This window comes from Geotrypetes seraphini, chromosome 2 (assembly GCF_902459505.1).
Source record: "Geotrypetes seraphini chromosome 2, aGeoSer1.1, whole genome shotgun sequence".
Taxonomy (NCBI): Eukaryota; Metazoa; Chordata; class Amphibia; order Gymnophiona; family Dermophiidae; genus Geotrypetes; species Geotrypetes seraphini.
This window is the reverse complement of record NC_047085.1, coordinates 357,436,192-357,449,633: the sequence shown is the minus strand read 5'-3', so window position 1 is coordinate 357,449,633 and position 13,442 is coordinate 357,436,192. Positions and strand designations below refer to the sequence as shown.

At 45.6% G+C, this 13,442-nt stretch overlaps 1 protein-coding gene across 4 annotated transcripts in view; it reads left to right on the top strand.

Annotated features, from left to right (window-relative positions):
• ULK4 (unc-51 like kinase 4) overlaps positions 1 to 13,442 on the top strand; it is a 487,365-nt gene that overhangs the window by 375,328 nt on the left and 98,595 nt on the right. For all 4 annotated transcript variants that reach the window (XM_033930453.1, XM_033930452.1, XM_033930451.1 and 1 more), the window contains one exon: positions 7,425 to 7,523. In XM_033930453.1, the coding sequence (XP_033786344.1) occupies positions 7,425 to 7,523 (99 nt within the window). The remainder of the gene's footprint in view (positions 1 to 7,424; positions 7,524 to 13,442) is intronic.

The window sequence follows — 13,442 nt, the reverse complement described above, 5'->3', positions numbered from 1 at the left end:
TCGACAGGAATCCTCACACTCCATACAAGGAGCAGAGTCTTTGGGAATGCTTCGAGATTCCTCCATCAAATCTCCTGAGCTTTGATCTACAGCTTCTAGCCCTATCCATTCACTGGTAGCAATGTCTACTTCCATCTCTAGGGCGAAGTCTCCTCGATCCTCGAGACCTGCTTCTACGCACCACTCTCGTCATCGATCGAGACTTTTATCGAGGCATACCTCCAGGCATAGCTCTTCTTCCAAAGAGCGTCCTTCTTCATCTAAGCCTCATTACACACCTTCCAGCTCTTCTAGACCACCGATTCCTATATCGAGGTCTCCACTTCCAGGCCTCGAGGACTCGGCTGCTTCCATTGCCTCGTCCAAGTCTCCATATTCTTTTGAAGATCATTTTCCCAGTGAGACTTCACCTATGACACCAGCCGCCTCGAGGTCATCCAGTCCCTCTCGAGGCAAGGCATTGGTAGATCAGCTGTCTTTTTCTTCTTTTCTTCGCCAGATGGCTGATGACCTGGAACTTCAATTAGATGCTGGTTCTAAATACTCTAAGGAGTATCTTGAAGTCATGCATCTTCCTCAACCTCCTGCAGAGTCACTTAAGCTTCCTCTTCACAAGCTTTTGTCTCAGACTTTCACACGATGCTTGGAGACTCCTTATACCATTCCTGCTGTTCCAGGCAAATTGGACTCCAGGTATAGAACTTTACATTGCAAAGGGTTCGAGAATTCGCAGTTGTCTCACCAATCCTTGCTTGTGGAGTACTCCTTAAAAAGATCTCATCCTTCCAGAGTTTATGCTACAGTTCCACTTGGAAGGGAAGGGAAAACTATGGACAAGTTCGGATGTTGCCTTTACCAAAATGCTATGCTGTCCTCAAAAGTCCTCAATTATAATTTTAATTTTGTTACTTATCTCAAGTTCCTCATTGATCTTCTTCCCAAGTTCCTCAGCTATTTGGATACACAGAAGCACTTCGAATTCCAAGAACTCATCGCTACTCTGTCACAACTCAGATTGCATCTTCTTCAGTCTTCTTATGATGCCTTTGAATTGTTGGCCAGAGCCTGGTCTGGCTTCGCACCATTGACATGGACCCTAATCTTCAGGACCACTTGGCTAACATTCCTTGTGCAGGCAATGACCTCTTTGATGAATCTATCGAGGCAGCCACAAAGAAATTGTCTGAACATGAAAAATATTTTGCTTCCATTGTCAGACCAAAGCCTAAGCCAGCTCCTAAGCCTAAGCCTTCATGCTCTCCAATTTTCCAGAGGCGTTATACTCCAAGGGCGGCTTCTTACAATCGACCACCTCCCAAGAAGCAGCAACAACAGAAGCAGCAGAAACCTCTGCCTTCTGCTGCACCTAAGGCTGCACAGCCTTTTTGACTGTTTAAAACAGAGCATAACCTCCATCGTTCTGTCTCTGTTCTCTCTTCCCCCCATAGGAGGCCGTCTCCATCACTTTTATCACCGATGGGAGGCAATTACATCAGACCTCTGGGTGCTCTCAATCATCAGGGAAGGATACTCTCTTCATTTCACTCAGGTTCCACCAGAGCTTCCTCCAAGAGATTATCCTTCCAGTCCATCCCAGACCGCCCTTCTTCAGGAAGCTCAAGTTCTGCTTTGTCTCCGTGCCATCGAACCAGTTCCTTTGGAACAGCAGAACAGGGGGTTTTACTCCCGTTACTTCCTAGTTCCGAAGAAGTCGAGCGATCTGTGACCCATTCTGGATCTCAACAAATTTTTAGTCAAAGAAAAATTTTGCATATTGTCCCTGCCATCCCTTTACCTCCTTCTATATCAAAACGACTGGTTATGCTCTCTGGATCTCAAGGAGGCTTATACTCATATTCCCATTCATCTGGCCTCCCATCAATATCTCAGATTTCGGGTGGGGAATCTGCATTACCAATACAGAGTGCTACCCTTTGGCCTGGCTTCCTCTCCCAGAGTATTCACGAAATGCCTGGTGGTGGTAGCAGCAGCTCTAAAGAACCATGGTCTTCAGGTGTTCCCCTACCTAGATGACTGGCTCATCAAGGATTCCACATCTCAGGGGGTTATTGTAGTGACCCAACGGACTACGTGGTTCCTACAAAGTTTGGGATTCAAAATCAACTTTCACAAATCCCAACTTCAGTCCTCTCAGAATCTACAGTTCATCGGACCTGTTCTGGACACTATCCAACTCAGAGCATTCCTTCCGCAACAACGTCTGGAAGCTCTCCTTCAACTCTGTCATGCAGTGTCTTCCCACTCTTTAATCTCAGCGAGATACATGATGGTACTCCTAGGTCACATGGCCTCCACAGTACACGTGATTCCTGAAGAAGGCCTGGTTTAATACGTGTGAGTATTTCACCCTCGATTCCATGGCTTGCAATTTTTCGAAGTACTCGTTCATGCCGGACCTTGTCGAATGCCCTCTGAAAATCCAGATGTACAATGTCCACCGGAGCACCCTTGTCTATCTGCCTGTTAACTCCCTCAAAGAAGTACAGCAAGTTCGTCAAGCAAGATCTTCCTTTGCTGAAGCTGTGCTAGCTGGTCCTCATCAGATTGTGTCCGTCAAGGTGGTCAATGATGCAATCCTTTATCAGCGCCTCTACCATCTTTCCCAGTAATGAAGTCAGACTCACTGGTCTGTAGTTTCCTGGATCTCCCCTCAAACCTTTCTTGAAGATCGGCGTAAAATTCGCCACTTTCCAGTCTTCCGGAATCCTTCCTATTTGATCGACAGATTGGTTATTAGTTGAAGCAGTTCAGCTATAACCCCTTTGAGTTCCTTGATTACCCTTGGATGGATGCCATCCGGTCCAGGGGATTTATCATTTTTAAGCCTATCAATCTGCCTGTGTACATCTTCTAGACTGACCGTCAACCCAGTCAGTTTCCCGTCTTCATTTCCTGTGTATAGCTTGTTGGCTTCCGGTATGTTGTGTATATCCTCTTCGGTAAATACAGACGCAAAAAATGTGTTCAGTTTGTCATCGATAGCTTTGTCCTCCTTTAGCACTCCCTTTATTCCATGGTCCTCCAACGGCACCACCGCTTCCTTCGCGGGTCGTTTCCTCTTAATGTATCGAAAGAATGGCTTGAAGTTTTTTGCCTCCTTTGCTATTTTTTCCTCATAGTCTCTTTTGGCCCCTCTTACCACCTTATGGCACCTGCTTTGATGTTGTTTGTGCTTTATCCAGTTTTCATCCATTTTTTACTTTTTCCATTCCTTAAACGAAGTCTTCTTGTCTCTGATCACTTCTTTCACCACTGCAGTGAGCCACACAGGTTCCTTGTCCTTTTTCCTCTTGGATCCCTTGTTGATATGTGGTATATATAGATTTTGTGCTTCAGTGACTGTGTCCTTAGAAAGGGACCATGCTTGCTCTAGCATTTTTACAGCGCTTATCCTGTTCTTAATCTTCTTCCCCACCCTGAGTCTCATCCCTTCATAATTCCCGTTTTGGATCGATGTTTTGCCCCTGTGTCCAGGTTGAAGCGGATCATATTGTGATCACTGTTTCCCAGCATCCCTTCTTGTTCTACACCTTGCGTCGGTCCTAGTAGTCCGATATGAGTTATTTTTCCCAATGTGCATCACTTTGCATTTGTCCACATTAAATTTCATCTGCCATTTGTACGCCCAATCTTCCAATTTCCTAAGGTCTGCCTGCAATGTTTCACAATCCGCATGCATTTTAACAACTTTGAACAGTTTAGTGTCATCTGCAAATTTAATCATCTCACTTGTCGTTCCAATTTCCAGATCATTTATAAATAAGTTAAATAGGACAGATCCCTGCGGCACTCCACTGTTTATTCTCCTCCATTGAGAAATATGACCATTTAACCCTACCTTCTGTTTTCTATCCAGTAGCCAATTCCTAATCCACAACTGAACTTTGCCACCTATCACATGACTCTTTTAATTTTCCCAGGAGGAACTTTAATTTTTCTCATGAGGAACTTTGTCAAAAGCTTTCTGAAAATCTAGTACACTATTCCAACCGGCTCACTTTTATCCACATGTTTATTCACACCTTCAAAGAAATCAGGCAAATTGGTGAGGCAAGATCTCCCTCAGCTGAACCCATGCTGATTCTGACTCATTAAATCAAGATACTACGTTTCTACACACAAACGTCAATCACTTCCTCCAAGGTACTGGGGAAATTTCTCGCCTCGCTGGATTTAACAGAAGCCTACTTGCATTTCTCCATTTTTACGGATCAGGAAATTTCTGAGGTTCCACTTGCTGGAGCAGCACTTCCAGTTCTCAGCCCTTCCGTTTGGGCTGGCCACGGCACCACGCACCTTCAGCAAGATGATGGTTGTAGTAGCAGTGCACCTCTGCAAGGAAGGGGACACAAGTACATCTATATGAGCACCATCCCAATCTGAAGGAAGGACGGCAGTGGAGTGCATGGTCCAGCTGCTGCAGAGCGTGGGCTGGGTCATAAATTTTTTTAAAAATCTGCCTGGAGCCTACACAGTCCCTAGATTATTTGGGAGTCTGTTTTAACATGAAGGACAACAAAGTCTTTCTCCCAAAAACCCACAGAGTGAGCCATCCACCTCGCACTGCAGGACAAAGCAGTATGAGTTTTTTTGCACAATGCAAAAGCAGTGGCCTAAGTCAGTTGTCAAGGAGGCACCAAGTGTGCTCCACTATGGCTGGATACCCAAATGCTGTTTCAGTGGGCGGAGATCTACCTGTTAGCCCTCTCGATATCACATGAGGTGGAAGTAGACAACATGCAAACGGATTTCCTCAACTGGCAGACTCTGGATCCTGGAGAATGGGCTCTATCTCAGGAAGCGTTCAACACTATTGTGTGTCGGTGGGGGCATTTGATATTCAATCTCATGGCATCAGTAAAGAACATGATAATGACTTGGTTTTTCAGTCAAAGACACGAACCAGGAAGCACAGGCCTGAACACCCTGGTGCAGCCGTAGCCACAGATAGGGCTGCTCTATTTGTTCCCACCATGGCTTATAATAGGCAGAGTCCTGCAAAGAATAATGTTGCATCCAGGGCTGATAGTTCTCATCCCACCAGATTGGCCGAGGCATCCATGGTATGCATATCTAGTCCATCTAAAGAGGGACCAGGGCCTCAGACTTCCTTGTCATTTGGTTTGCCCAGTCACCCTGGAAGATCCAGAGTGCTTTGATTTTATGGCATGGCTCTTGAATGCACAGCTTTAGTGCCAAAAAGTCTATTCAGAGATAGTTATTGCCACTCTCCTAAAGTGCAGGAAGTGATCAATCTTGGCACCTATGCAAAGGTATGGGGTTGCTTCCAGGACTGCTGTGCCCAGAAGAGTGATGACACAGTCACAGCACCAGTGATGCTGGTTCTAGCTTTCCTTCAAGAAGGGCTTGAGGAAGGACTAGTGGTTGGCTCCCTCAAAGTACAGATAGTGGGTCTCTCATGCTTTAGATTCCAGACTAATAGAAGGACATTGGCCTCTCACACAGATGTGTCCAGATTTTAGAAGGGAGCATTACATCTGTATCCCCCAGTACATAAACCTTTTCCAATGTTTTAATCTCATTCTGTGGGCTCTTACTAGAGCTCCATATGAGTCTTTGAGCGTCAATGATGAACCTGGCAGTTAAAACACTGTTTTTAGTAGCATTTGCATCAGCAAGACGGGTCTCTGAGCTACAGGCCTTATCCTGCAGAGAATCCTTTCTCAGGGATTCAGAGACGGAGATGTCACTGAGGACCGTCCCCTCTTTCTTGCCTAAAGTAAACTCCAGTTTTCACATCAACCAGGAAGTACGGTTGCCAGCCTTCAAGCCCTCGGGGTTGAAGAAAAGTGACAAGGCTCTGAAATTCCTGGATGTTCGCAGAGTGTTGCTTCGTTATCTGGAAGTGACGAAAGAGTTTCGACTGTCAGATCATCTTCAAAAGTGACCATTTCTAGATGGATTCGTATGGCCATTTCTTAAGCTTATATAAGCAACAGAAAGCAACCTCCAGTAGAGGTAAAGGCCCATTCCACTAGGAGTGTAACTTCTTCCTGGGAGGCGTTCAGAGCAGTTTCCCCAGTATAAATTTGTAGAGTGGCCACATGATCTTCCCTCCATACTTCCATTAAATTTTTTAGGGTGGATGTAGCGGCCAAATTGGATTTCAGTTCTGATCTTCAGTACTTCCAGCAGGCTTTTCTGTCCCACCCTAGATTATGGGGGACTGCTTTGATATGCCCCACAGGTTCCAGAATGATATGCCTATTGCAATAGAAGAGAAGATTAGGTACTTACCTTGATAGTCTTCTTTCTAGTACTGTAAATAGACACATTATTCTAGAAGCCCACCCTGTCAGATGTTCATTGTCCTGCTTGATGTCTCAGACATGTCCATATTACCGGATGCCTTGTTTCTTTTCACCTATCCAGCACTGTCAAAGATAGGGGAAACCACTACTATTTTGAAGAGACTGAGGGTATCTTTCAGAACTCCAAGACAGGTTGCACCCAAGTAGGTGGCCTGTTTATTCCACCTCATTGTATGGTTAAATGTTTTAATGTATCATGATTATTTTGTGTTAAATGTTGTGATATGGGCAGAACAGACTTGTTTTTCGGGAAGCCTCCCTGTACCCCTCTCTGTTATGTTTCTTCTCTGGGGCTGACCATCTGTTTTGATACGAGTGATGGGAGGCGGAGCAGAAAAATTTAAATAAGGCTCTCTGCACAGGATCTTGCAACCAGGGGGTGACAACCCACAGGTTCCAGAATGAGGTGCCTAACTTATGGCGCCGTTATTAAAATCAGGCCCTAGTGGTCTCTACTAAGCTGTTTGCAGCAGGCAGAATCTAAATGCTTTCTATACATGATATGATTTATGCAGACATAATATTGTTTAATAGAAATTTGGACATAAACTTTTTATAGCTTGGAAAAAATGGATGTGACAGCATGCATATTCTCCTTTGTACATATTTATTCTTACTTGCACTGCCAAAATATAAAGGCTAACTCAGGGTCTTAGATTAAGTGAGTATCCCCTTTTTTTCTTATTTGATTCACATATCCAGGGAGGGGGGAATTATATTTTGTTGTATTCATTGACCAAATGAAAGTGCTGTTTATGATTTTAATTGTATGTATGAAGTAATGTACTTTGTTTTTATTCTTGAATTAGGGTGGGAGGGGGGAAATGTTTTTTAGTATTTCTTTGATCAATTGTGAGTGCTGTCTTGAAGTCAGTTGTATGTATATTTTAATGCATTGTTTTCAAATGTAAAATTAATAAAGATTTTTTTTAAAAAAGATTAAGTATGAAAAGGGTTGCAAACATTATCTGCTTCCATCTTTCATTCAGAATTCAGGTATTTAAAGATGAGATGATTATATATCAAAACATAACCCTCAATAAGAAACCTTTTTTTCCCTCTCTCAATAAGGCTCAGATAACTGGCACAGGAGGGGACACTCAGGCTGCTGAGGACCTTCTGCTTATCAATAAACCCTTGACAGATCTAATTAGCCTGCTTATTCAGCTGGTAAGAACTAGCTTATTTGGAAGTCTGTTGGAATGTTCAGTTTGAATTTAGCATTTCAGTTCTCTACCCACCCCCCCATCCACCCCCATCCTTATCAAGCCATGCTAGAGGTTTTAGCGAGCCAGCATGGTAACTGCTCCGACACATAGAAATTCTATGAGTATTGGTGCATTTGCCACACTAGCCCACACTAAAAACTCTAGCACAGCTTAAAAAAGGGGGGGGGGGGGGTAAATTTCATTTTCTCATTATTTGTAGAGGTTTTGATTAAAGAAATTTTTAAATTTCTTTGTTGTGAGAACATGGAAACACAAAAATGTTTTTATTTATTGGGATTTATTAACTGCTTTTCTTGTGCAATAACCTCTGGAAGCTTCACCATAGGGTCTTGGATCCTTTCCAGCCTTAGCTGCAGGGCTCAATTAAATTTTGTCTCCTCCCTTTAAGGACACCTTCCCTGGATACTTCCCGTGATGCTCAGTTTGTTCCTGCAGCCTTGCTGCTAGGTTTATTGTTTCTTCTGCTCGTGATTTATTTTCAATTTCTAGTCTTTTAATTTGTTCTGTAATGCGGGAATTGCCCAAGTGCTGCGGATTCACTCTATGCTTAAATATTGTCTGCTACTGGGGGATGTCCTGTTAGCTGAAACTGCAGTAAGCCTCCTAGACAGCCAAGATCGGATCGTGTTTCCAGATCGGGAGCCATCTCACCTCAGGTTCGTCCGCTAAGGGGTAGAGCGCAAGCTACTGCGGTTCCGTGGAGGTGCGCCGGGATCAGAACTGGACCGCATTTCTTCCCTAATTTCCCTGAGGGGTCCTGGTGGTCATTATCTGAGGTGACAGGGAAGGTGAGGTGGTCAGAAGATCTGAAAATCCAGTATTATCAGCTTCTGAGGTACTGATCTCCCTTGCTTGCACTGTGTATTTGTGGCTGCCATTGAAATGCATTGCATCACATGTCTCTGAGGTGTCTGTGTGCCCCTGAGTTTGGCGATTTTGGGGAGTGCTGAAATCAGGGTTTTGGATGGTTTCCCTGCATGTCCTGGTCCCCCCCAACACACCTGTAAAATCATACAATTGCCGTTTTTCCCAGGCCGTTTTAGAGCAAAATCGGTACCCGCGGTGGCCATCTTGGATTTTCATTAACGTTTTTAAGAGTGTATATTGTGGACTTAGAAGCGTTTCAGAGCACCTTCAAGACCTCGCTTTGGAGGTCCAGTGCACCAACAGTCTTCCAACTCCCATCCTTCTGCCCCTCCCAAGAGAAAATTATGATGCCATATCTCTTGTGGTTCCCCTCCCCCCCCCTCCCCGGATCGGGGCAGCTTTCTGCCTTCCTTCCGGAATGGCAGAAGATAACTTTGGACCAGTGGTTCTTCGAAGTTCTCAGGGAGGGCTTTCGACTGCAGTTTTTCATTCCTCCGCCAGACTTCTTCCTGTCTTCTCCTGTGGGAAACCCGGGCAGAGTCGGCAAGGTGTGAGCCACGGTATGCAGGTTGCTGGATCTGGCGGCCATAGAGCCCATTCCAAGCGGAGACTTGGGCTCCTGGAGATACTCGATAGACTTCATCATGCCAAAGAAAGACTCTGAAGATTGCAGGCCTATTCTGGATTTGAAGGCGGTGAATGCCTTCCTGCGGGTTCTGAGTTTCCAGATGGAAATGGTGCATTCCGTTGTGGCAGCAATGGAGCTGGGGGAGTTTTTGGCTTCCTTGGATCTCATGGAAGCATACCTACGCATCCCAATTTTTCTGGACCACAGGAGGATCCTGAGATTTCACATTATAGGGAGACACTTCCAGTTTGCCTGGGCGGAGAGGAATCTGACGGCCTTGTCCATGGCTCATGTGGCTGGAGTGAACAACGTACAAGTAGACTTCCTAAGTCATCAGATTCTGGACCCAGGAGAATGGTCCCTGTCCTGGCTTGCATTTGATGCCATAGTGCGCCAGTGAGGTCGTCCCACCTTCAATCTGATGGCATCCTCGGGGAACTGGAAGGCGGATAGATTCTTCAGCCACCGACGGGAGGTCAGCAGTGAAGGGCTTGATGCTGTGGTTCAACCTTGGCCCAAAGAGGAACTTCTGTATATCTTTCCCCCGTGGCCTATAATAGGGTGCATTCTGCACCAGGTGGCCTCTCACAAAGGTCTGGTAATCCTAGTAGCTTTGGACTGGCCCAGAAGACCTTGGTACGCAGACCTGATGTGGTTGAGCTTGGAGAGGGGTCTGCGTCTTCCTTGACATCTGAGGTTGCTCACACAGGGCCCGATAGCACTTCAAGATCCAGCTTTGGTCTTATGGCCTGGTGCTTGAACGTGCGGCCTTGAAGTATAGGGGTTACTCTTTTGCGGTCATCACTACACTCCTTCAAAGCAAGAGGAAATCAACTGTGTTGGCCTACGCGAAAGCCTGGAGGTGCTTTCAGGCTTGCTGTGCGGGGGTTCAAGTGGACCCTTTGGCTCCATCGGTGGCACATGTTCTGGATTTCCTGCAGGCTGGCCTCAGGAAGAGTCTGGTGGTTTCTTCTCTCCATGTCCAGATTGTGGGACTGTCGTGTTTGGGTCCCTTTTCTCTCAGGGGTTCTCTGGCGTCTCACCCAGACGTTGTGCGCTTCTTGCGATGAGGCTGCGGCCTCCCTTGAGACTGCCTTGTCCTATGTGGAATCTTAATCTGGTTCTCCACTCACTGGCTCGTCTGCCCTATGAACCCCTGGATGAGATTTCTTTCAGAGATCTTACCATCAAGACCGTTTTTCTCATTGTGGTCACTTCTGCACGGAGAGTGTCGGAGCTTCAGGCTCTATCGTGTGAGTCCCTTTTCTCCGCATCAAGGAGTCTGCGGTTATCTTGAGAACAATGCCTTCCTTTCTTTCAAAAGTGGTTTCTGCATTCTACGTCAACCAGGAAATTCGGCTGCCCACCTTTGTTTAGTGGGGCTCCAAATCTAAAGACCATGTTTTGCAGTCTCTGGATGTGCGGCGTCTCCTTTTGAGATACCTGGAGGCCATGAATGACTTTCATCTTTCAGACCTTCTGTTTGTTTTGGTGGGCTTCCAAGGCTACCATCTCTCGATGGATCGGTGTGGCTATTTCCACTGCTTATGTGTCAGCGGGGAAGAAGCCTCCCCTTGGCTCACTCTACCAGAGGAATGGCTTCCTCATGAGCTGAATCCCCTGTGGTCTCGCCTAAAGAAATTTTAGGGTGACCACTTGGGCCTCTCTTCATACCTTTACCAAGTTTTACCAACTTGATATGGCAGCTAAGCATGATGCAGCTTTTGGAGCTTCAGTCCTAACAGTGGGTGCATCGAGACCCCCCTAATGTGTTGGGACTTCTTTGATATGTCCCTATAGTGAAGCTTCCAGAGGTTATTGTACAATAACGAAAGATTAGGTTACTGACCTCTGCTAATCTTCTTTCTTGTAAATAGCCTCTGGAAGTTTCATGCCTGCTCGTCTATTCTGTCCGATTCGCAGGTCGCCTGCCAGTAACTGTAAGCTGGATTTCTGTCCTTTTATGTAAGGTTAAGGGGTTAGAAGGGTCCCTGGGCGGTGATTTTCAGGCTGTGTTTCAATTAGTGAAATGTTACTCAGTTTTGCAGTTTATAAATGTTCAAATTTATTGTTCAGCTAACTTTGCCTTTTTTTGGCATTCATAGATTATGTATTTGTTTATCATGAGCAGAATTGACTTGTAGCGGTGAATCCCCGCATCCCTCTTTCTATGCTTATGTTTCCTGTTTGTGCTAGATCTACCTGGCTTTGCTACCAACTGAGCATCATGGAAAGTATCCAGGGAAGGTGTCCTTAGAGGGAGGAGACAAAATTTAATTGAGCCCTATAGCTAAAACTGGAAAGGATGCAAGATACTATGGTGAACTTCCAGAGGCTATTTACAAGAAAGAAGATTAGCAGAGATGAGTAACCTAATCTTTCGTTATAAAGAGATTCATCCAAGGCGGTGTAAAACAGATACGTATAATTCAACATATAACTTACAGTTTTGTTAACAGTATAAAAAGTCTAAATGTAAACATAAATACACTGAATGAGGTAAACTCTAAATAAGCAAATTGAAACTTAATAATAGGACTGCCATGAAACTTTCAAAAATAAACTTATTAACAGCACTGAAATTCAAATAAGAGATACAATACAATGTCAGCTGCATACTTATGAAACACCTAATCAGAACATTCAAATGACATAGATATGATACTAATGCTTTTATACAATACAGCTTATCGTATAGCCGAGGGACCAAGTGCAGATATTAGATAGGGACAAGATAGGTGCTACAGAGTTCGTTGGGATAAACAGATGGAAGGCTAAACTCAAGGCAAGTTGTTTATACAGTTAAACAAGGTATAGGGAACTGATTTAGTTAGTGTGTGTGGCAAGCTAGTCCTGGCCGAATGACTGTATATATTAAAGGCTTGGTTGAAGAGCCAGGCTTTGACCTGCTTCCTGAAGTAAGGATAGTCTGGAGTTTGATGTAGCCCCTGTGGGAGTAAATTCCAGAGGGTAGGGGCTACTCCTGACAAGGCTCACTGATGGGTATAAATCGTATGATTTATTTTGATGAGGGTACAGATAGTGATACTCTTTGAGAGGACCTCAGAGATCTCAAAGGTGTATAAAGGGCTAGCCCATTTGTCTGAGGACCTTGAAAATCAAACAGAGATTTAATTTTGGCCCTCTGAGGTACTGGTAGCCAGTGTAGATTTTGCAGGAAAGATGTGATGCGGTCACACCTCTTGCAGACTTCTATCTTTGGTGCTACAGCATTCTGACAGTTTCAGCTGACACAGACTTTTTTGGGTTGTGTTGGAATCATTGTATAACAGAAACCTATTTTGTTATTACTTCCAAGATGAACATAGATCATGATACAGATACTGAGAGCCAGATTCTGTATAGGACACCCGGTCTCAGCAGCTGCCTAAGCAGCTTTTGAGAATTGCATCTGTCCTGACAGACAGACGCCTAACCATCCCAATTCTCTAAACAGCGTTCATATCACAAGCACCAGTTAGAGAATCGCATTGCCGCTGAGCTGATCGCCACAAGGGAATCTCCCTGCAGTGATCAGTTTAGTGGCCGCAGCAGGGAATACATCCCCCCGTGAAGTCAGCCGGTAGGAGGGATGCCCACTCCCTCCTGCCAGAACCCCCAAAAACCCCCACTCCCGAATGTCTGTGGCAGGAGGAGTGTCCAGTTCCTCCTGCCAGCCCCCCCAAGACATTCCCTAGCAGGAGGGATGCCCACTCCATCCTGCCACCACCCCACCCTCCCAAATAATCACCGGTCCCTGCCCAGTCCCTTCTCTTGGAAACCCACCAACCCCCTGAATATCACCAGCAGGAGGGATGCCCAGTCCCTCCTGCCAGAACCCCCCTCTGAAGACATGCCCCCCGACCCCTCCCAAGCACACCCAGACCCCACCAGTACCTATTTTTCATAGGCCGGCCAGAGGGATGCTTACTCCCACTGAATGGCGGGCCTGCCGTTTCCCGGTGCATCCTGATTTGCCCAGGCGCTTAAGGCCTCTCCCATAGGAGGGGCCTTCGGCACCTGAGCCAACCAGAATCATAGGCACATCTCCCAATGCATTCTGGGATGTACTGGGAGTGACCTAAGATTTTGATTGTCCAGATCCCTTAGGTCAGTGTTTCTCAACCTGCGGTTCGCATTACAATTAGTACTATTATTATGGGGGTGGAATTAGGGGCGGAGTTTGGGCAGGTCTTGGGCAGAGTTTGGGCTGGGTGGGGCGGAGCTTGGGCGGGGGTACTCAGTTAGTATTTGTTAGGCTTAAGGGGTACTTGGCTTGAAAAGGTTGAGAAACACTGCCTTAGGTCACCCCCCATAGGAGGGCCTTGTGAGACTGGACTACTGAGCATCAAAATGGCAGATAAT